This window comes from Vanessa cardui, chromosome 26, assembly GCF_905220365.1.
Source record: "Vanessa cardui chromosome 26, ilVanCard2.1, whole genome shotgun sequence".
Lineage (NCBI taxonomy): Eukaryota > Metazoa > Arthropoda > Insecta > Lepidoptera > Nymphalidae > Vanessa > Vanessa cardui.
This window is the reverse complement of record NC_061148.1, coordinates 3,965,499-3,989,917: the sequence shown is the minus strand read 5'-3', so window position 1 is coordinate 3,989,917 and position 24,419 is coordinate 3,965,499. Positions and strand designations below refer to the sequence as shown.

The 24,419-nt window shown below is 33.0% G+C and overlaps 1 protein-coding gene across 4 annotated transcripts; it reads left to right on the top strand.

Moving 5' to 3' along the window:
- The first annotated feature begins 26 nt into the window (after positions 1-26).
- LOC124540754 (deubiquitinase DESI2) lies at positions 27-23,195 on the top strand. Of its 4 annotated transcripts, XM_047118456.1 has the most exons (9): positions 28-259; positions 913-1,067; positions 14,331-14,458; positions 15,617-15,769; positions 17,244-17,333; positions 18,848-18,899; positions 19,748-19,836; positions 20,585-20,676; positions 21,343-23,195. In XM_047118456.1, exons 2-8 carry the CDS (start codon positions 939-941, stop codon positions 20,670-20,672), a joined length of 729 nt encoding a protein of 242 aa, XP_046974412.1. In that variant the 5' UTR covers positions 28-259; positions 913-938; the 3' UTR covers positions 20,673-20,676; positions 21,343-23,195. The 4 variants fall into 4 exon arrangements, with proteins under 4 accessions (XP_046974413.1, XP_046974412.1, XP_046974415.1 ...); XM_047118457.1 differs by lacking the exon at positions 21,343-23,195 and having other exon boundaries at positions 27-259; positions 20,586-20,676; XM_047118459.1 differs by lacking the exon at positions 913-1,067 and having other exon boundaries at positions 32-259.
- Positions 23,196-24,419: the final 1,224 nt, after the last annotated feature.

Below are 24,419 nucleotides of genomic sequence, written 5' to 3'. Positions count from 1 at the left end.
GTATTGTTTAAAAACGACAATTATAGAGTAAGAATTATAGCACTCTGTGGCGTTGTAATAAAAATGTCAGTTTTGTCATTAAGGAAGTAAGCACATTGTGTTCATTTTAAAAATTACATATTTCTCGTATTTCCTTACACATAAATTGAGTAAATAATTCGAGAATTGTCCATGGTAATTCCAATGATGGAGCTCTTTATTTAAACTAGTATAAATTCTATGGAAAACACCTACACTACGCCGAGTGCTACGTATTTTTGTAAGTAACAATATCTTTTTGTCGGTTTAGCTATATAAGCTAAAGCTCGTAGCGTTGTTATTGATAGACCGAGATTATTTCGGGTACTGGTCAGTTATTTAATTTGCATCTAATCGAAATTTCTTCATGCCTGATGTTAGAAAATATAGTCTTTATAGGTCGTATTAGTAACCACATCTTAATGAAATAGTCGTAGATTATTTCTCATTTCACTTAAATAGTAGCTTTAGTTCAATACCTATATATTTTCTTATATAAATTTAAGTTTCCATCAGTTTTAATCGAATATACTTCTTTAAGAAGCATTATTAATAGATTGTAATAGTTAAGTGATTATGTAGCACTTTATTGGGCTATTATTAATAAAACAGCTTTATGAGCTAAAGTTGATGGAAAAAATGTGTGTTTGTTGATATATATTACTTAATCAACTTTATATTGCTGAAGATACACAGAATGTTACCTATAAAGTTGATTTACTTGTAGTTGAAACAAAAATAAATAAAACTAGAAACTCCTAAATGTGTTACAAATATATCAGTCAAATTGGATACATATGCTATGAATATTTTAAACAAGGAAATGAGTTAAAAATTAATGATAAACAAAATTATACCAAATTTTGCTTATAAAGCTGGTGGACTTATTCACAGTCCGAAGTTGAGAAGTATGTATAGAAATGAAGAGATGCGAGGCCTGCCGTAATCGTTCAGACCGGGGGCCTCCGGACCGGCCTGGCGATGACCGGGACCCCCTTCTAAGCTCCCCTACTATCTTGCAGGAGGATCCCCACGATTTTCCGAACTTAGTAAGACTTGTAACATTTTAAAGTAGATAGCACATTTTTATTTCATGTGCACGGCCAGTTTTTACACATTTGTCTCGTTGTTACAAATTTTTTTTTGTTCCTGTTAGCTAGTTCTTTTTTGTGCACAGTTCATTTGTAGATTCAGTATTTAATACAATTGATGTGTGTAATACAAAGCAATGAAGGCTGATATCCTTCAACCAGTATCACAAAGCAAACAATGCAAATAATCTCTATATCGTATTGAGTAAACAAATGGATGACTGGACAGATTATTAACGTGTTTGATAAAAAGAGCCTTTTTGTAGATTAAAAAAGATTAAAAATCCAGATAATACAATGCTTAATGATTGACACCACCATAAATATACAATCTTATCTGTATTCATTAGTGTGAAGAGGATAGTTCAGTTCTTGTCCGACATTTCCGTTTGTTTAACAACATTCTTTGTTTAAAATGTTTGGAATACATAATTTGTAATGAGTCTGTGGTCAATTTTTTTCATTTAGTTTTTTTTTTTATAAGCTTTTTGTGTACTCAGTGTCAACAGTAGCTTAGTTAAGTGTTATATGATGAAAAAGAAAATATATATAAACAGACTTCCGAAGAAGGTATGATATGATTGAATAATAATTATGTATGTATATAATATATGGGTGAAATATTTATTTGTGTTAAATAAATATTTGTGTAGTGATATTCTGGGGAATGATTAAAAGTAATTAGTTGGCTGATTGAGTTAAAGCCTATACTTGTTATTATGGTTGTCTTAAATAGTTTAACTACTATTTAAAAAAAAAAAGATTAAATGACTAAAAATCTAATTTATTTATAAAGAAAATACAGATAAGTAAAATCTATTTTTAGATAATTTTATATATAAAAAAATATGAAATAATAAAAAGTTTCTCTATGTACGCTTACTTTCTTCAATTATAAAAAAAAAAAAGAATAACATTATAAGAATACTAAATAAATATAAGAAACAAAAAAAAAACGCGTGTCACAATACGCGAACGCTACACATAATGAAAGTTCACTTGGTAGTATTGCTATGTGCAAGCTTGTGTGGTATTTAATATTCTATCAGATATTCTATCGCAAAGAAGCGAAACTTAGTTTAGTAACTACGTTAACTACAGACACAAGATAGTACATATTAGTTCAGTATCATACTCTATACAGGCAGGTGTCACCATTAACCATTAGATCGCCCATTTGCCAGCACGAAATATACACAGCTATTCAGACATTCTCGTCAAATTAATACATTTACCCATCCCAAATAGGTAGATCGGGTACAATCGAAAAACATATTCAGTAGTTTTTATTACGTTAGTTCACGCGGTAAAGCGCTGGTTAGCTCTTGACTTTTGACTTCCTTAGACTCCTAGCTTGCTAAATTGTTATCATGAAGTGTTTTCATAAGTCTAATCATAACATGTATGAGACAAAATTTATAAAGAAAACTAAACATACAACTGACCTATACGTTGCTCATTAATGATTTCTTATGCAAAACAGTATATTTACAATACTCATATTTACTTAGTATGGAGATCCGTAACCGTAATCAAAATCATCGGAAATCCTAAATAAAAATCTATCAACAGTAACAGAATCCGATTAAAATAAGTGTTTGTATAGTTGTTATACTTAAGAGTCGCTAATTGTTAACACCTAATACCAAATAATAGCCTACAAATAAAGTAAAATTGTTACCTTGTAATTTTCTCCTATACTTCTTCCGTCCCTGGTCCTCTTATTTGGGGTCAGGTTTCGTCACTTTTCTGTGCCAAGTTGTTCTCTTTTTCTCTATTTGTTTAGGCTTTTTTAAGTTCTATTTTTTTATTTAACCAATAGGTCGATGATGATTTTCTATAGAATATAATAATCGTAACTATCCGACAAATTACGTATCAGAAATCGGTAAAATATTCAAATAGGTACTCGTATCCATACCCAGACCTGAAATAACGTATCTATAACATCCCTGGTACATAAGTAATACAAAGTGTAGAACATTTTCGTATCGACTACAATTTTATTATTCATAGTAACGTTTCTATCTGAAACGTCTGAAAATCTGAAAAAGTACAGATCGCCAGTTTTGAGCATTAATTTATTAATAATGTTGGTATTTTGTCTGACGTTTTTGTCGTGGTCATGATAAAAATTCGTGCAGAGCTAGTCTAGCCAAATTCATTCTTGGTGTACAATAGAATTGGTCTAGGTTGTGTTGGACGTTATTATACGAAAGTACTGTATCATATTGAAATTAAGATGACGTTAATATTTTAATATCTTCTTTTGGATTGTCTTTGATTTTAAATTTTCTCCAAACGGTAGAGCTAATTTATTTTAGCACCTTATGTATAGATATAGGATATAGTATATTGTCTTTACACTACGTAGGGTTTTAAATCAGTGTTTCAATCAAGTGCTCAGTATTTTTTACAAGGTATGGTCAAGGGATCTAAGGTATTTTGCAACACGAAGTGTTTATAGTTATTTTAAGGATTAGGATTGAAATATTTCAGGATTGTCGGAATCAAAACAGTATAGCAACAAGCTTTTGTTTTTTCAGTTAACTTACGCTCCTGAAAGTTAATTCAATAATTTATGTCTTAGTAAGTTTACAATAAAATAGTATTTGTATTGTAAGTATTGTTTTGTAAAAAATACAATAGTAAAATATGCATATTATTCAATACAAGATTATGCAGACGATAAAAAACCGTGAAATTAATACTTGTTGACTTCCAGGAAGGATATATTATAATTGTAATTGACTAACATGACTGTATTTTTTAATGAATAGGAGTCACTACCTAGTTTCTTGCCGGTTATTCTCGGTAGAATCTTCATTGCGAACCGGTGGTAACTTCACTAAATATGTTAAATGACGATTCAAAAGTGCTTGTAAAAGCTTTCTTGAATGAAGTATGTTTGGATTTTGTTTTGTATCGATATTTCGAATTGTATCTTCTCATAGTTAATTATTCACAATTTACAGTCGGTTATTACGATTCAGCGTTTCGCCTCGATACAAATTACGATATCCTTTGGGTCAAGGGCTAAACCTTCAACGGCAGTAGCACGAGCGACGTTATTAACACGTGCAATTTCACACCAGAAATTATTTGTTGTTTTTTTTTAATTCATTTAAGTGTAAGTAAGTGTTATGAGATGAAATGGCACAGTGGTTAGAACGCGTGCATTTAACCGAAGATTGCGGGTTCAAACCAAGGCAAGCACCACTGAATATTCATGTGCTTAATTTGTGTTTATTATTCATCTCGTCCTCGGCGGTAAAGGAAAACGAGAGAAAACGAGGAATCGCGAGGAAACCTGTATGATATGTCTAATTTCATATAATTTTGCCACATGCGTATCCTACAAACCCACATTGGTACTGCGTGGTGGAATGTGTTCCAAACCTTTTCCTCAAAGGGCCTTAGCCCTGCAGTGGGAAAATTTACAGGCTGTTGTTGTTGTAATAAGTGTTATCTGTAGTTTTGTCTATGGAACAACAAATAACGGATGTTCCGCAATAGTTCTTTTTTTGTTTTTAACATTGTTTATTGTTTACAAATGAATATCATTTTATTGAAAAGATTTATCGTCTCAGTTTTTTTTAATCCGTAATCCTTAATTAAGTCAATTTTCTAAAAGTAAACGTTAAATTATTTAGTTATATTGATCCTGATTTACTCGACTTCGACGTAGCAAAATAATGAATTAGCATAGGGCTATACATAGATTGTGTATATAATTAATATGGATTTTCAAAAGTAGTTTTTTTAATCATAATAATTTTGAATGAATTATACTGATCTTAATCCTAAATGCCACCAAAAATTAAAAGATGCGGAAGTATTTTCTTGAATTTATCATAATGAGATTTTTCGTCGCCTTCAATTTACCTCTCACTAATATTCGTTAATGCGAAGGATTATCTGTTTAAAAGTTTCTTACATATCACGTTTGAACGATTCAACGGATTTTAAAAATAATTGAACGAATAATTAATTAAATATAAGTTATTTCTAGTCTCGCATTTTCATTATTCATGCTTAATCTGAAAAAAAATTAATATAATGCTACTTTGTATATAGAATCGTCGTGTGTGGTTACGAAATAAATCGATTATAATATGGATAAGTCATAAATTATTATTTCTGATATCACTAACAAATAAAATTTAATTAATGCCCAGCGAAACGGACGTGTGAGTTTCTTGCAAAACAATTCAATCGTTATATTTCTTAAGAGTTGCAATAAATACTAAATAAACACGATAAGGTCTGTGTTATCGGCTGGAGGGAATAAGATTTATAACTTGGCACTTTATGATTGCGAATTTCATTACGTTAATGGTTCTTGGGTATGAACATAAAAAATTATTATGTTTTAGGTTATACCTAATTTTATCTATATACCCATTAGTTGTCCTCCCTCACGGTGTTGGGATTCAGACAAGCGATGGTAATATCGTAAAGGGAAAGGCTCAGTATCTTTATTAGGGTGACGGTTGAATTACTAATTTAATGGAAATAGGACTGTTGCTAATGATAGGTTAAATGGATTCCATTTTCCGTGTCGTTGATAGCTCATATGACTGCAGATCAGGACAGACCGACAGGCTTTTGGTTTCAAGTCCCGGTTGGTTCAGTAAGAAGTTGTAAGATTTTTTCGGTCATAAAGTTACCATTTTCAGGCTGTAGTTTGGTAGTTGACAGTGGTTATCTCGCAAAGCACGTAAAGATTCCTGCTCCCGATCTGACGAGAAGAGATGGCGGTTGTCTTTGCATGCATTTTTGCAAGGTAATATATCCAGTCTTGCTAGTTATTCTTAAGAGAGGATATTGTTATAGGTCGTTTAGGAATCTTAACAAGGCGAATTTTACCTCTGGATAGATACCTCGTAATGCTGCGTTTTCACAAGTTAAAGTTTAAAATGTTACTGTAAATAAATCTCATTACAAAAATATCAAGCAAACTTCTAAGGGCCTAAGACAATAAAGGTATCCAATCCGCTTATGACTTTTTTATTCTATGAGAATGGTCGTGATTCTACGTATCACAGAATATGCTGGATTGATATTTTTTGCTAAATTCGAAACTTTTTTTGAATGTCAATTTTTTATTGGATTTTGATGATAATTAAATTGCATTATATGATGTTGAAATGTCTGTTCACTTGCAGGTTTTTTTGAAAAACAGGTCTTAAATTTGATTAAATATCAAACTTTATTAATAGTCTAATATTTTTGGAAAATATTATGCAACTTATTAAAGTATATTTCGAAATTTTAAAGAATTGCTTGTTAGATTTACATAATTTTTTGCTAGGTCTTGCTCCATTCTCATAGTGTTATATTATTCCTAGTAATAATAATTAATATTCTTCCTAATGCGACACAATATAACACAAAAACGAGATGTGATGGTCTGGTTGGAACACGTCAATTTAAACAGATGATTAATTATGATGAGTTTAAACTTAAGCAACTGTCATAGTTCATGTAATGATTCATTTCGTGTTTGAAAGAGAAGGGTATCATCAGGGAATTTAAATGTGGAGGATAAAATTGTGTCACATAATTTGGTGACGTAAATATGGATTGGAAGGCATTTCCAAAGCTGACGGTTATTTCAAGGAGATGGCATTATTTTAACTGAAAAAACATATACGAGCTAACTATAACAAAATATGTATAAAATTAAAGGAGGTGCAACGTAACCGTGGTGTAAGTAAAACCATCAAGCGTCAAGAAAGTTTGGCTAAAAAGTTGCCAAAGACATCTTTAAAGAAACCGCAACACTCGAACTGTACCAAATAAAAAAATTAATTAAAATACATTTCCACATATAAATCAAAATTTTTTTCAAAGGGGTCCTTATAAACATTTAAATTCGTCATTCTACAGAATATTGTAAATTGTAAAGCTATCAACGATTTGGAATGCATATGCATGATATAATTATATTATCTCAGTGGTTAGTCATCATCTCAAATTAAATACATCTTAAAATATATCTTGCATCGAATACAACGTGTACGCTTTTGTATTTCCTATTGCGGCTGCGATGCCAAATTTCTTACTTCCAAAACTTTTTCTTTTATGATATTTGAAAAAAAAGAAAATTGTTATTCACTTTACTTCGGACGAAACTCTGGTAATAATATGATAAACGTAGCATATTTTTATGTGATTTCAGTTAAAATAAGCTTTAAGTCTTCAATGTAGTTACAGAACTTTTTATTTGTTTGGTGGTAGGTCTTTTTGTAGTTCTGTCTGGGTAAGTAAGTATCACCCATTCACAAGATGTTCTGCCGCGAAACAGTTTTTTTGTGTTTCAGTTTCAAAGGGTGAGTGTGTCAGTGTAACTACAGGCACAAGAGATATAACATCTTAGTTCTCAATGTTTGTAGTGCATTGGCGATTTAAGGAATGGTTAAAATATCTCACAGCGCCATTTGCCACTGGTTATGACCACTAACCATCTTACTAAAAAAGATAATTGAGATGCTATGATCGTTATGCCTGTTATACCCGCTTACCCTTCAAACCGGAGCACAATTACGGTACTAAGTATAAATTCCTACGTGACATTGCGAATACCTTTCTCTAACCCGCTACAACAAAATACCATTAAGACAAGAGGACTACGGATATTGTTTTCAAGTCTATAAAAAGTTCGTTTTGCGTGCACTTTGACGTAAAATATTCGGGATTCCAAACGATCTTTTTTTTCGAAACATTCAAGATTAGGTTTTGTGACCATACACACCACTTTTAGTAGTTAATAAATTTTGTGATAATAGTTTCGTTAAATGTTTACGCGTGAAGCTAAAAAATATCTGAAAGGAACTAGAGAAAAACTCGCGGGTTTTTTTTGTCAAATTGATATTTTTTACATTAATTAAATATAACAGAGAAAAGCTATCAATCGTGAAGCCTCTAATTGTTAGTAACTTTTTGTAAACAAGTGTTCTTTTACATTAATTTTTTTTTTATTATAGACAGAGGCATTTTAAAGTCTTCCTGAGATTATTTTGTAAAACCGTATACATTGGCCCATGAAAGAGTTCCTGTCAGACTCTATGCAGCCGAGGAACATAAGTGATGAAATTGTTTTTGTTTTGAATATTTACACAAAATCATTAATATTTTTCCGGGCATAACATAACGTTACAATTCTGTGTATATTGAAAAGATCTTGATTCCTTTAAATTCATCCAAATGTTATGAATTTCCCGAATAGTCCCTTTTGTAAGAAATGCATTGCATTACCCCAAAGCATAATAGTCCAAGACATATATCGTGAAAGGAACTGAAATATAATAATCTAATTTCACAAATTTTAACAGTTTCGTTTGGATTATAATGTAGAAAATATTAAGTAGTCAATGTTACTATTGATACCGTTATTCGTAGTATCTGATACATCAGGAACAAACAAGCTAATGTCGCCTTGAATCAATATTATTAATAATATTTATGAATGATATTTTCTTTGAATGCATTGTTTGCTAATGCGCTTCTGGGCTGGAATTTTCCTTTATTTAATTGTAAATAAAGTTCGCATTTTTATATTTTTCTATCAAATGATAGGATAATTTACAATAACAATGATGTATTACTGCGACAGCCTATAATTTCTGATGAATTCAAGATATTAATGTCACCGTTTGAGATCGTTTAAGGATAGGAATGTCATTATTCTGATTCTGATCCCTTGTATCTGTCAGGCTTGGTTACTTATCCATAGTGAAGGCTTTTTTGTGTGCATATTGTTTTCTTTAGATTATCCCTTTGTTCGTCGTTCATGTACATGTTATTCTATTTCGATCGTGTAGCGGCGGCTCACCGCAGAACACTAGTGTGTAATGTCAGAATGTGATGTGACACTGACTATAATAAATACTAGTTGATAGCACGCGAAACTTCCCGTATATTTAAGCGGTTTTTAAAAATTTATAAACTTATGACAATTTGTTTGGATTTAATGTCATCGTGACCTGACAACGTCTGTGCGCACGTTTTTTTTTTTTAGACAGCCATAGCGGCGCTCTCTAAGTGGCCAGTGACTTTTAATAATTTGTTAAATTGAATCCTCTTTTTTCTGCACAACTACGGCTGGACCGTAAATAACCGATCTTCTACGTGCACTGGTATAAAAATCGAGTTTCGCTGTTGATATGTAAGATAAAATGTATAAGTAACACGTATCAAAATGACGTATCACTGTAAGTCAGTTGTCACATGCCACGAGTGAGATACGAAGTGAATTCTTACAGATCACATTGTAATTATACTAACAAATTGACACTTTACAACAATGGTGTCAAAGTTACTGGACATTTGATTTAATAAAAATTAACACAAGGACCTTAAATATATACAAATGTGAATTAAAAATAGTTACTGCATAAATCTTGACCGCGTAGAATGGTGGCGAGAATGCTAGCAGCATTTCCCCGTTGAATCGCAATTCCGATCATCTGGGTAAAAAAACTAATTAGCCCTCATGTCAAGGCAATAAGGCGAGGTGTTATACTTTTAATCTGTTATGGTATTCAACTTGGATTATGTCTCGGGATACGAGATAAATTAAGAGTCATTTCTGTTTTGATGTTTCCGAAAATGTACATCATTTTGGGAGTACAAAGTTTAGAATTTCTTGCTCTGCAGCTTCTAATTAAAAAAAACTATTTGTATACTCTGAGTGAGATCAATTCCGATTGACACGCCAGCCTGGGCGTGGGTTCAGGCATTGTAATTGCTTCGCGTGGAAATGTTACTATTGATTAAATATTTATATATACGTGGAAAATAAAATTTCCTTGAAATGGTTAAATATTTTAAAACGTCTTATGTATATAACGAATTATTAATGAGTTTTGGTCAACTGTATCAGTAAACGAAATTAAATTATCTATTTCTTTTGTTAATTGGCGTCCGTTCTGAACAGAGGTTAGGCGATTTTGTAGAATATGCTGTCACAAGTCTGTGTGTAAAGCCAGATGTATTCTCTATCATCTCCAATAATGCTAAGATGCGGTAGTCAAAGAAGACAGGAACTCTTTGTTAGTTCTGCGCTAACAGAATTCACGTGCGGAACTAACGTCTGTACATTACAACTTTGAACTCCAGTGAAATTCAATAACTATTTTTAACCTTTTTTATACGCTGAATAAACGATAACTACGCCTGTCCCCAAAATGAAGTGGGGGTGTATGAGGGACTCAATGGTGCCTAGGACGCCGGGTGCGCCCCGGCACACAGCACTCTTTCCTGTTGTAGGTTTAAAAACCAAGTCTTCATTACTTTCATACTTACAACGTAGAATGATAACGTTAGTAATGATAACCTAACACTCTTAAGAGCTAAAAGTATGACGAAGACACTCTAATACCGTTATCAGCTATTAATCACGATTTTCGTCATTAGTCACTAACATAGTTTACTTCCTAGAAAGTAACGGCAACACGGCTATTTATGTACGATTGATAAGCCTTCATAAATAAACGCGTTGGCTGGCTGCATGTGTGATGTTTGTAACGATTTAATCGGATTTATAACGCACTTTTAGTAACCTCTTTTAGTAATCTCTCAACAGGATTTTCACAATCTTCAACCCGTTTGATGATCTTGAAAATTCTCACACTCACTAATGACCAATGACAATTGAATAATTTAATAATTTTGGTCTCGTATCCTCATCAGTAAAAACTAAAAACACTGTTGTTCTAGTGTCGTTTAAAGATTTGTTTTCGAGTTTTTTTTAAACATTTGACCAACTTATTGGCCACTTATGAAGGTGATGTTTTAAAAAGCATAAAAACATAACGAATTGGCTTAAAGAACAAACAATTATCAAGTATTACTGTGATTACTTTAAATTATTAATAATTCATACTAAAAACCAACATTATAGACGTTTAAGTTGACGTTATACAACGAAATGTTTTCTATGATTTAGAAACTATGTTGATGCGAGTAGCCCAAGAACGATCTCAGTGGCGTGCAATTGGAGAGGCCCATGTCCAACAGTGGACGAAAATGGGCTGTTGGATTGGATTGGATGTTGATGCACCAAAACTTCGCGCCAAAAATTATACCCAAGCCTAGAATTATTCTACAAGGTATTGATGATGTGGCAGTATGACTATCATATCTATTAATTGATTTAACGTCAATTCACTTTCTTGGAACATGACTTTTAGTGATGATAAAGGTTCGTAATTATCTATGCTACACAGGACTGAGGGAATTGACCGATACATCTCAAATGTTAATTAAATTACGGAACTGTCTCTAAAATACTTTCATTCAAAATGGTCATAAACTTAAACAACTGCGCCATTTGTAATGTATTATTTAGAGAATGCTTCTAACTTTTTTTAGTAAAGGATAGATAAGGTGTCTGCATCCGTAGGAAATTGAATAAGTTGTACGATTGCTTCGGTTCGGATATCCAATCGACTCGATTGGATTCGGACTACTGGTAATATAAAAACAATATTAATATGATAGGAAATTAGGTTTATTTAAATACAAATGACTGTTTGCACGAGTAGTAAACATTGATTTTGCGTTCCTAAACCATTCATTCGATTGTAAACTTGATTATTTTTTATGAAACCGAGGACGTCGTAGTCCAAAATTAAAACATTTCCTGTATATTTAATTTTATTTTAGAACATTTAAATGTTCATTAAAACCTTCAAGAACGTCTCGTTTTTTTAAAGTAATTTGCCAATATTCTTGACAACAAACCGATTTACAACTGAAGAAATTTGAAGAAAAAAAATTTAAATGTACAAAATGTAATTTCAACGATATATCACATATAAATGCGAGTAGATAACAGCACCGCGACAATGCTTTTATTGGCACTTGATCGCTGATTTCCGAGGAGATTGAAAGACAGGATATATTCCCAAGCCGATTTTTCGATATCGCTAAGCGTTTTTTAGACTTTTACATCTTTTATCCATTGTCTGATTCGACGATAAAAGAATATGTCCAATTTAATCATTTTTCATTTTAGCAAATTTTCCAAACTTACAAAGTTTTCTTTAGTAATAAAAAAATTACGAAGCACCTTTATTGTTACAAAAATTAGCTTACCAGTGTAATTAATCAAAGCTTCATTTAATTCGTCGATAAGAGGGGAAGCTCCATTGGTGAAATGAGTTATAGCTGATGACGACCAACAATAAAATGGCTTGTTTTTGAAACCAATCGCCCCAAATTTATTAAAAACATTTGTTAATAGTTTTGGTTTTGCGGCTTGGGTTTTAGAAATGGCCTGTACTATAATTTATCGACAAATGAGATTGCTATTCGATTAACATGCTTATGTCCGTTCTTATATTGAAGAAATGATTCGTTCACTGATTGTAGAATTGTCTAAGACGGAAAACTCATAAGCTACCATTGATTTGAATTCAATAACAAAATGTACGCGTCAATCCGACATTACTTATATTGGTGAGCAAAACGAATAGATTTTTGAATATAGAAACCGGGCTTTATAGGAGATGTTTTATTTTTATAGGTTAGAAGATATTTACATGGGCAAAGGTAAAATAGTTGGCGCCTTTTTGTTGTTTCTTTGTCAACTGTTTTTTTTTTTTTTTGTTTCGATGTATCGGACGAACGGCGCCGACGAGTTGACAAACTTTAGTATTATAAAAATATTTTTGAAAAAGGAACGTTAATCATTAGCATTTAGTTTGAATCTGTTGATAGAAGATCGAAATTTAACTTTTTAAATAGTTGAAAAATATCAAAACATTAGCGTGGTGTAAATGTTTGCCATTTTTGTAATTCGTTTAAAAATATTACCAGCAAGGTGATCACATAAAATAAAGAAACAATCGCGGTCTAGAAGATGTAAATGAGGGAATATATTTTAATTGTAAATTAGGCATTAGTGCTATAAGCTATGTAAACTTTATGTGCAATTTTAAACTCTATTCTTATGTAAATAAGACTTAATGTACCGTAGAGGTTATCGTTTAGGAAAACATCGCAGCCATTGTTAGGTACATTTTCTTTATGATTTAGTATTGTACTTTTTATTTCGCTTCGAAGGGCGAAAGTTTAGATAAGCTTAATTTGTGATAGGCGTCAGTAAAGTTCTGTAATTAATCGTTTGCTAATTGCCTTATTCGATATTATGTGTATAACTTGCTTTTCGCTCGTGGCTTTGCTTAGATTCATTGTACGCTAAATTTAATGTTGAATAAATAAGATATCAAAATAATTAATCCATAGTAGTCATATAAGTTTTTTTTATGCTCTGTAGTTACAGATTATTTTGCTAATGCCAAGTGCGAAGACACGATGTGAATTGATCGATAGATTACGGGCCCAATTTAATTTTAATGGCATAATATTAGTAGTCTGTTTGTAAACCCATAACATGAAACGCACAATAAAAAAATAGCTTTAAAAACAACACGTAAGAACAATCACAGAACTATTTACAGCTTACTGTTATTAGATTTTATATATTTACTTAAAAAAATACAAACATTAAACAGAAGGAAGAATTTTAGGAGAGAAAACGTCGTTATAAGGGATGGAAGTGTCAGGCTATATGATCTGTCAGACATTTTAATGAGTAAATTGTGCCTTCTATGCATCTTGCAATACTGCTAATATATGATTTGTGTTGCTATTAAAAATATTTCATTTTGATGCTTGTTTTTCAAACCCAAATAAAATCGTCTGTATGTACAATGTAATAGATAAAATAAAGAATTACAACTGCGTTTCTTGCCGATTCTTCTCAGTAAAATTCACTAGGAACTTCATATTTATTTTAAAACTGTTAAACTAATAATAAAATTTGTTTGATTTTTCATTTTAATTTCCTGAAATACACTTGAAAACGTTTAATATCAAACATAAAGTAGTCACGCTGTTCCTTCGCTAGTACCGATTGAAATGAAATAAGGCTTAATCATGTTTTATTCTATACTTACTACATTTGAAATAGCGGCACTATTTGATGAATATTTAAGGAAGACAAACCACATACTATTTAACGTATGGGTAAGGTATTATTTTTAAAAACGTCGTATGTGATATGATTTTAGTTTTTGTAACAGCTTCTTTATTGTTAAATGTGTTAAGACGTTTTGTTATGATGACAAGTGCGACGTTGTTCGCAAAATATTATTTGTCTATATTGTGCTTTAAGTTGTAAGCAATAAAGATTATAATGGTTTCCGACAGTCGTGCGGCATCTGCACGATGTTTCCGTCGTGTATGTCGCTGTTGCCGAGGAGGAACGAACCGAGACCGCCGAGGCCGGGGCAGGCGCCGGTCGTCCTCAATGTCTACGACATGTATTGGACGAATTGGTGAGCCATTTTTGTTTATCCATTATTAATTTTTCATGCGACTCCTTGCCAGTGTTAAGAAGACTCATCACGAATTGTACTTCTTTGTCACACACTACAGCATTAAACAAATGTCAATTTAATTTTCACGTATATTTTTAGTAACAAAAATAAAAAGACAACTTTAATGTGAGTTCTTGCTAGCATTGCTTGGATTATTTCGCAATTGTCACTTTGGATGGAGAAGACAAAGAACTTATACTTTTTGTCACACACTACTAGTCCAAGATTTTTAGATATCCGCTCTGCATAAAATCCTTCTACGTGATTTTTCGATTGGATTATGTCGGAGGGTGCCCCCCAAGTATAAAACCGAGTTTCTGTCGTCCGAAACCGCGAGCGTTAGCCGCCATCTCGAAAAACGTTTTTTTGCATATATCTCGGAAACGGTAAGTTTTATGTCAAAAACCGAAGAGATCTTTTTTGTAGAAAACAAATATATACATACATAATCCAATCGAAAATCACGTAGAAGGATTTTATGTAGAGCGGACCGATTTTTGGTGCTAAAATTCCTGGACTATACAGCATTAAACAAATGACGAATGAGTCTGTAGTAATAATAAGTATATAGTTTACATATTAACTAAAAAAAAAACTTAATTCCAATTCACACTAATATTATAAATGCGAAAGTAACTCGGGTCTGTCTGTTTGTCTCTTGCTCTTTTACGCCCAACACCTAACGACTAATCCTTAAAAAGCTTGCGATGCCATCGGCAACAAAAAGTATAGTACGACACAACTTAGATGTCGCATCGGCAAAATTCGTAAAACCGATCACATCCGAATTGAGTACGCTATCCAAAATTATCAAAATTTATCTCTGATGCGAATATGATCTTTACACAAACGTAATAACTTGTAATATCATATGACCTAATATATTCGTCAATTTGACGCGTCGATTTACATGCACTTACCTACTCTGACGCGTAAAACTATAGCGACCAATAGCGTCGAATGGCGCGATAGGGAGCTATTTCTATTGGTTGTGTAAACCGGCAGTAATCGGTTTTATTTTCATTCCATTGCATATTCCGATGCTACATCTAATTTGTGTCGTACAATACTCAGTACCATATTTAATTGGTTTGTACGCTTATTGTTATCGTGTAGGTACACAGCGGGCGCGGGTGTGGGCGTGTTCCACAGCGGCGTACAAGTGCACGGTTCGGAGTGGGCGTACGGAGGGCACCCGTACGCCTTCACCGGCGTGTTCGAGATAACGCCGAGGGACGAGAGGGAGCTTGGAGAACAGTTTCGATTCAGGTATTTATACACACACATGCACACACACACACACACACACACACACACACATCGACAGGAAGCGATTGATTGATCCTTAGAGTAAGCTATTAATTATTAAAAGTATTCACAATAGAAGGATTTTTGTCTGTTGAAGATTATTAGAACGAAATCTCGTACAGAAAAACGTTATGAGACCCCCCCTTCCTCCTTCTGTCGACCTTTTCCTTTCTTTATAGTTCTTTATATTATATTATATATAGAACTATAAATAGTCACTTTATAGTTCTATATATAATATTATTTAAATTAGCTTTTACATGGTTTCAAATTATACCTACTGTAATCATTTTTTGACATTAATATAGTATAACAATGAAATACGATACATTTCTTTTTATGACATATTCATCTTAAGTCACTCTCATATTTAGTCTCCATTGGATACCAACTCTTATCAAGTAACTTGTGCCTGATATAAACGTATCCTCATGACTATATTTTGGCTTAAAGAGTCGATGTGTAACAAACCTGAGATGACCTCTGTATGAGATCTTCTTTGGTAGTTCATATGAATAAATAATATGAATAAATAAATATGAGACAACATCACATACATTACTCTGATCCCAATGTAAGTAGCTGGAGCACTTGTGTTATGGAAATCAGAAGTAACGACGGCACCACAAACACCCAGACCCAAGACAACATAGAAAACTAATGGTAATCTACATCGACTCGGCCGGGTCTCGAACCCGGGACCTCAAAGTGGTGTACCCATGAAAACCGGTGTACGCACCACTCGACCATGGAGGTCGTCATAGTTCAAAGGTAAAGGTAAACTATCTGATGAGTCTGCCTTAATGAAATATCAAAATAAGGTAACGAATACAGCGCTACTAGAGACTGAAGTCAAGCAAACAAATGAATGACCTTGAATTGACGCGATATCATTGGTCGAGGATTGGTCTTGAATAATCTATGGTATTCATTATGGATTCATGAAAATTGTGTTCTGAATGTCAGCGAAGTTGTTATCGGAAATTTGGAAGTCATTAAATTAGATATAAGTAGTTTAATGGAACAGTCTTGTATTATAAAACAATATATTAATCGGTAAATGGTAGGAGTTCGTAAATATACCACAGAGCCTTTAGAAAGAAGTATGGAACTTGTAAATCGATGGATTTTATCGGTATTTTGACGATATCCGTGGTCGAGTAATGTGTACACCGGTTTTCATGGGTACGATCATTAGTTTTCTATGTTTTCTTGGCTCTGGATGTTTGTGGTACCGTCGTTATTTGAAATTTTCCATAACACAAGTGCTTTAGCTACTTACATCGTAATCAGAGTATTATATCTTGTCCAATATTTATTTTATTTATTTATATTCTTCTGCTGTAAAGTTTCAACGTCCGCTACAGAATTCATATAAATAATACGATGTTTAACTTTTTTTTTTTTTAATATAAGATTTTTTATTTCATTTAAGGCAAAGTGTACACATAGGGTACACGGATTTCAGCGAAGAGGAAGTCAGACGTCTTGTCACAGAATTAGGCAAGCAGTTCCGCGGTGACAGGTGAGTGCGTTCATTTGTAACTTCAGTCATTTGAACGATAAAATCGTTTGACCGAAATCAGATCTTTTGTATTTCAAATGTAGAAAAAGAGAAAATGCAAACATTTTTGCCGTCTTCTCCGTAGAATTTACAATTGGTTCCAGTGGTAAATTATTGTTAAATGAATATTCAAAGATGCTTGAAAAATCATTCTTGAAAGTTTTTGGTTTGAATTAAGTCGAAGTTGTCATTTTATCAAATAATAAATACTCTTTTGCTCCTCAGTGCAATTATCTCCGCATAACTACATAGATTTTTTCAATGGATAGCTGGTCTGACAATCGTTTCGGCCATTTGACCGGCATTTGATCTCTAGCAGTTCAATTTGAACGCATATTATAACTTTGTTTTTTGTTATTTTAGTAACTAAATAAAAGTTTTCTTAAAAAATATTTATCAAAAAAAGAACTATTTAAAATTGTTTTAGAAAATTTATTTTTTCCAGCAAAGTTTCTCTAATTTAAAATTAGTAAGTGATATACATCCACAAGAATCTCAGACAGTGTTTTTCTTACATAAAAGCATTTTATTTATTTTTAAAGTCCAATCAATAGTAAGTTTATGTACGCGATCTCGAACTTCTGAGACTTTACCTCAAGGCTGCGGTTAGCCATCGCGGAAACCGTCTAGACGGGAATATTAAAGACGAAATTGAACTGTATTAACTAGGTAACAAAGTTTAATTCATCACATGTACAATTTTCCCGTTGTATAACCACAGCCTAAAGCCGTCTGATTGAGCAAATATTTGGTTGAAGAAAGGTCAATTTTAGCAGTTGTATATAACCCAGTGGCGGATTTACCAATAGGCTAAGTAGGCTGGAGCCTTGGGCGGCAGATTTAGAGGGGCGGCAAATTTAGCCCAAATTTGTTATTATCTTACAGATAAAAAAAAAAACTTATTATAAGTATACACATTACGTCCGTAAACCTTATACTCATCACTACATAGCCGGTTGGAAAAATAATCTAGTAACTGACAGAAATATCATCTAGTTTATAATCATACTAATAACGGGAAAAAACCGATGTAACGAGGACGATAGAACACAAATCATAAATGTTGCAAAACAAAAGTAAGGGCGGCAATAATTGAATAGCCTACTAGCCTACTAGCGGCAGATTTGTAAATCCGCCACTGGTACAACCAGAATCTTTGATATAATTATTTATCATCATTATGTATTATAAAACAAAGACGCTTACCGCTGTCTGTCCCTATGTATGCTCAGATCTTTGAAATTACGCGAATGATTTTGACTAGGTTTTTTTTTTAATAAAATGATTTGATAGGAAGGTTTTTGTGTATAATACATGGACAATATAGTAAAGAAACAAGAAAAAATCTTTAGTTACATACCTAGTTATATCTAGTTACCTAGTTATACCTAGTTACAGCATTGCACCCGTGCGAAGCCCGAGCTGGTTGCTAGTTATGAATAGAATGTAGATTGAAATATTATTTTCTCTTTCAGATACCACTTAATGAACAACAATTGTAATCACTTCACGTCCGCCTTCTGTTTGGTGAGTGGCATTTTTGTTTTATAGCAGCATTACTGACCAAAGTTCGATTTTGGCGATTTTGGCGGACGAGCATATGGGCCACCTGATGGTAAGTGGTAACCATCATACATAGACAATGACGCTGTAAGAAATATTAACTATTCGTCAATGTGCAAACCTTGGGAACTAAGATGTTATGTCCCTTGTGCCTGTAGTTACACTGGCTCACTCTCCCTTCAAACCGGAACACAACAATTCTGAGTACTGTTATTTGGTGGCAGAATAAGTGATGAGTAAGTGGTACCTACCCAAACGTCGTCATACAACGTCGATATCCGATGGGACGGCTAACAACGGGCAATTCTATCATACAACGGTTATTATACCCGTCCCTGGTATTCTATCCAATTGCAGTTATTCCTCTAGTAAAATTCAACTTAATCGTAGCTGAGTGCCACTTATATGTATTTCTATTTGTTATGATCTCGATATATTCGTATCTAACTTAAACGAAACGACAACCTGCAAGCCCGTAGGGTATGTACCACCCATCAGGTATATAAACAACAGCATTGAGTATTATTGTCCCCAAGGTTGGTGGCGCATTGGTACTACAAAGAATTGTTAATATTTCTTACAGCTCTATTGTCTATAGGCGGTGGTAACCACTAACCATTATGCCCATATATCTTACATCAACCAAAACCTTTAAAAAAATTGCGATAAAATGACAAATAACAGATGAAGATAGGTACTAAGCGGTTGTCGAAGTACTTGCAGCGTATTTGGGCCATATTTGAGACCGGCCTTTGTTTATTATTTTGTACTTTTTATTTGGTAAATAGAATAATAGAATTTGTCCACCACAGGCGTTGTGCGATCGAGACATCCCGGCGTGGGTGAACCGTCTAGCGTACGTCAGTTCCTGTGTTCCCTTCTTACAGCGCTGCCTGCCAAAGTAAGTTGTATTTAGAGTTATTTGTAGTAAGTCCGTTGACGCCGTCGCTTGGCAAATGTCTTCACTACTCTAGAAAATTTTAGGAAATTAGTCCACCAAATGGTTCGGTCAAGGTCAGATATGCAGGTTTCCTCACAATGTATTCCCTCACCACCGAGCACGAGCTGAATTAAACGACGTAAATTAAGCATATGCCTCATACAACTTTAGCCCTCTAGTTGAGTACAATCCTCGAATAAAATATATGTATATAGATTTTTCAATTACGATAATAATTTAAGTATTTTCCATGGAAGTGCTTCCAACTTGATGTTGTTGATATTTAGTGTTTACTACTTAATTGTCATCTCAGCTCGAGCTGAGATGGCCCAGTGGTTAGAACGCGTGCCTCTTAACCGATGATTGCGGGTTCAAACCCAGGCAAGCACCACTATATATATGTGCTTAATTTGTATTTATAATTCATCTCGTGCTCGGCGGTGAAGGAAAACATCGTGAGGAAACCTGCATGTGACAAATTTCATAGCAATTCCACCAACCCGCATTGGAACAGCGTGGTGGAATATGTTCCAAACCCTCTCCTTAATGGAAGAGGAGGCCTTATCTCAGCAGTGGGAAATGTACAGGCTGTAACTTTAACTTTTACTTAATTGTCTGAATGGGACGAGTGCGAAAGAGATAGAGAATACGTGTGTGTGTGGTGTGAGAGAGTAGACGGATGCTACTATAAGCGTGTCCTGGGCACCAGGGAGTGGCTGACGCCGACCGCGCTGCAGCACTCGCTCGCCGCGCACTCGCGCTCCTCCTCGCCCTCCTCGCCCACCACGCCGCAATAGCGCTGTGAGTACGCCGCACACTACACCCACCTACACCTCGTAGTACACTATCGCCCGCTTCCACCATGCCGCAATAGGGCTACGAGCAAACCGCACGCTACACTATTGTAGTACAACCACCTACACTACACTACACGCACCTATACTACACGCACTTATACTACACCCACCTACACTACACTACACGCACCTACACTACACCCCCCTACACTATACTACACCTACCTACACTACAATACAATACACCAATCAACACTACAATACACCAACGTACACTACACTGCGCTATAAACTATCGCTCCCCTCCATCACGTCGCGATAGCGCTGTGAGTACGCTGCACACTACACTATAGTACACCCACCTACACCACGCAATACACTATCGCTCGCTTCCACCGCGTTTTCAAGGTCTATACTGCGACCGGCTAAGTTTGAACCACACGTTTCACATTAATGAGATACTCTCAAACACTACACATAGATTTGAGACACTTAACAAGTATGTAAAATATACATTATTCAGATACTAGTTTCGAGCACGTTTGATTCCTCATTTGGAATGTAGATTACGGCTAAGAACCGGTAAGAAACTTAAGCACAAACTCACACACAAACAATAAAAAGGTATATGATAAGTAATGCAATAATATATTGTTTATTCTTTCTCCAGACGAGAATCTGCGGCGATGCAGATGCAAGAAATAACGTGTTGTGCGTATTGAATAGGTTTAATACTAGTTGACACTCCATTTGGCGCATTGTCGAAAGTAGTACGTAAGCAAAGGGTTGCCAGGTTGAATAATGAAACAACGAACTCTAATAAAACAATAAATTGATCTTCCAAGATGAAAGCGAAATACAAATGGTTATTCGAAAGTTAAAAATTAAGTCATTTTTTTTTATAAAACTAGCCTGTTATGCCACAGTTCTATGAATAATATATAATACTAAAATAATACTTTTTTTTACAATAATATAAAATTCAAATTATTCTAATACTGGTCTTGCTGTATTCTGGCAACACTGAAAAGTTTCAAAGTGAGCGTAAATGTGTTCGTGAGGGTTCACTGCACTACAAACTCCATTCCCTAGAGACTACATTACTAATGAAATGTCAGAACATTATGAAAATCAATGACTAAAAATTTTTTAAATTAATTCAGGCGTTATACTATATATTCAGTTTTATGTAAATGTTGCCCTAACTCAAAATAATAGACAGGTTTTTGGAAATATTTTGAATATCAAGACGATTTCAAAATATCACGGCTCGAAATAAAAGTATACGGCAATATAATATGAATCTTAATATACAGATAAAAAATCGTTGCATTGCATTGCAATAAAAAAAAACGCGCGAAAAACGGTTTAATCAGTTTAAAGCAAAATTCTTATTTCAAAATACAGCTTAAAAAGCAATATTAAAATGAAAATATTTAAATAACTCAAAATTAATTCTATTTCTTTGTTCCATAAATAAACAAAACAAAAACTGTAATTTATAAAGCATTAATAAAAATGACTGCTCAAAAAAAGTGATTTTTGAAGTTCCTAAGAATTGAATAGTATTTTGCAGTTTTTTACGATATCCATGCATTTCGCTTCTTCAATCAAAACATAAAATCTCAAAACAAATTATAAAGTCACTAAAATTTTCAAATAAATCGTAATATTATAATTAATATAGCTCATTACTTTTTTTTATTTTTTTTTTACGTATTTTTGCACTTAAGCTGTCCTAACTTTTTTATTCAACTCATGGACTAAGTTACAAATATTTTCTTTTTCACATTATCCACTTATTCCTATATAAATTTCATGTTCATTCATTTAGGCTAAATAAAATGTAGATTTAGGGTTCCGTCCGTCGATATTTTATTAGACTTAATGAGATTGTCATATTCGTGCAAATATTAATAAATATACGGACTTTTTTAATTATCTGTGAGCGATATATAAGAGGCTAGAATGAATAATACAATTTAAGAATCGTTAATCTATCTTTCTACACAAATCGTAATAAGTCCATACTTTAATTTTTAACATAGAGTATGACTTTTATTTTAATGCTTCCTTAATATTAATTTTAGGCTGTATGTATCCTACCTTTGTCTTTCACAAGTTAAAATGAAAAAAATGACGTCATCAATTCAGCGCAGTATTTTTTCGATTTGATATAATTATATTTTCTATTGAATGGCCATATGTAATGAACATTACTTACGTTTCTAATATTATATTTAGTTTTATAAACTAGATGTGCCATGACACTAGTGGTTGAATTTTATTATAAATTAAGTATAATGTAGGTATAAAATTTAATCATAAGATTAGTTCTGCAACGTACCGGAATATAATTTTATCGATTTCAAACTAAAGATGACATTTATTGATTTTATTTAAACTATTTCGTCCTTATAATGTAGAGCTGAAGGTCAGTCCATTTGCGCAAACGCTGTAGCCAGACCCCTCTTTCCGGGCCCCGTGGTCTATAGGGGCCCTCTCAGATCAAGTAAATAAATATAGTGTATGGGATTGTTAACAAAAATAAATCTATAACCTTGTTTATCTACTTTATTTATCTATTCTAACAAAATAGTATCCTGTGAAAGTCATAGGGCCCCATTATCGTAATATGCCCAGGGCCTCCATTAGGTTAAAGACGGCCCTGGCTATAACTAATTATCTATCATAATTGTACGAGCCCTGCGGTTCACCAAGCTTTTACACGGACCACGCGTAATTTAACCTATGCAACTATATTTAAGCAAAATGGAAGCTGACCTTTAAATCAATCAAGTTTGAAAGGTGCATTATAATTTGCGAAATAAAATGACGATTTTGTGTCCAAGGATTTTTGGTTTTGATGTATCTGGATTGTCGTCAGTGTAGACAGGTTTGCCAAGGAAATTCGGTTCTCTACTGAGAAAATTATTCTATTATACTAAACGACATATTATAAATCTACTGGTGGATTTTAGTAGAGCTTATTAATTTTTAAAAGTCAACTATTTAATCAAATTATAAAAAAAAAATATGTTTTAAAATTAAAAATAAAACTTTACCAATATAACTTTTGGCTATTTAAAAATTCAATATAAGCGGAATATATTTTTTCCTTAAAATGACCGGTAAGAACCGGTCCAAGAGATCAAATGTATTGTGATAATTGATGTTTATTAACTGAACAGCCGTGTTAAATACGAAGTCATGCTTTGACATATTTGAATACGACTGATGCACAATTTGACGCAAATATATACGTCATGCTTAAACCTTATGTCCTTTCATTTGTATAACTATTTGAGCTCTTGTCTATAACAATTTATATTTCCTTAATCATGTACATAAATCGATATTTTCCATTTTATATATTTCATGTATGATTTTTTTTTAATTTTCCACTTTTACACTTGAAAATCATTTTTTAATTTTTTCTAGTTATTACATAAAATGTCAAAATCTATGTATACTCTAGATTTAATTAAAAAGTTATTAGATTAATATTATACATTAAAATCATTTGAAAATTAAAACCCGATTTAATAAAATAACGGTTCAACTAGATTATAGATTAATTAGGTATTGTTATCAAACTTGACAATGCGCCAAAAATTGTTAGACGTTTTTCAAAAAGAAACATTTTTTTTTCCCAAATGTAAAAATCGCATATACATATTATAAAAAAGAAGAATAAAAGCAATAAAATTGCACACGATGTAAAATATAAATCTTAATTATAATAAT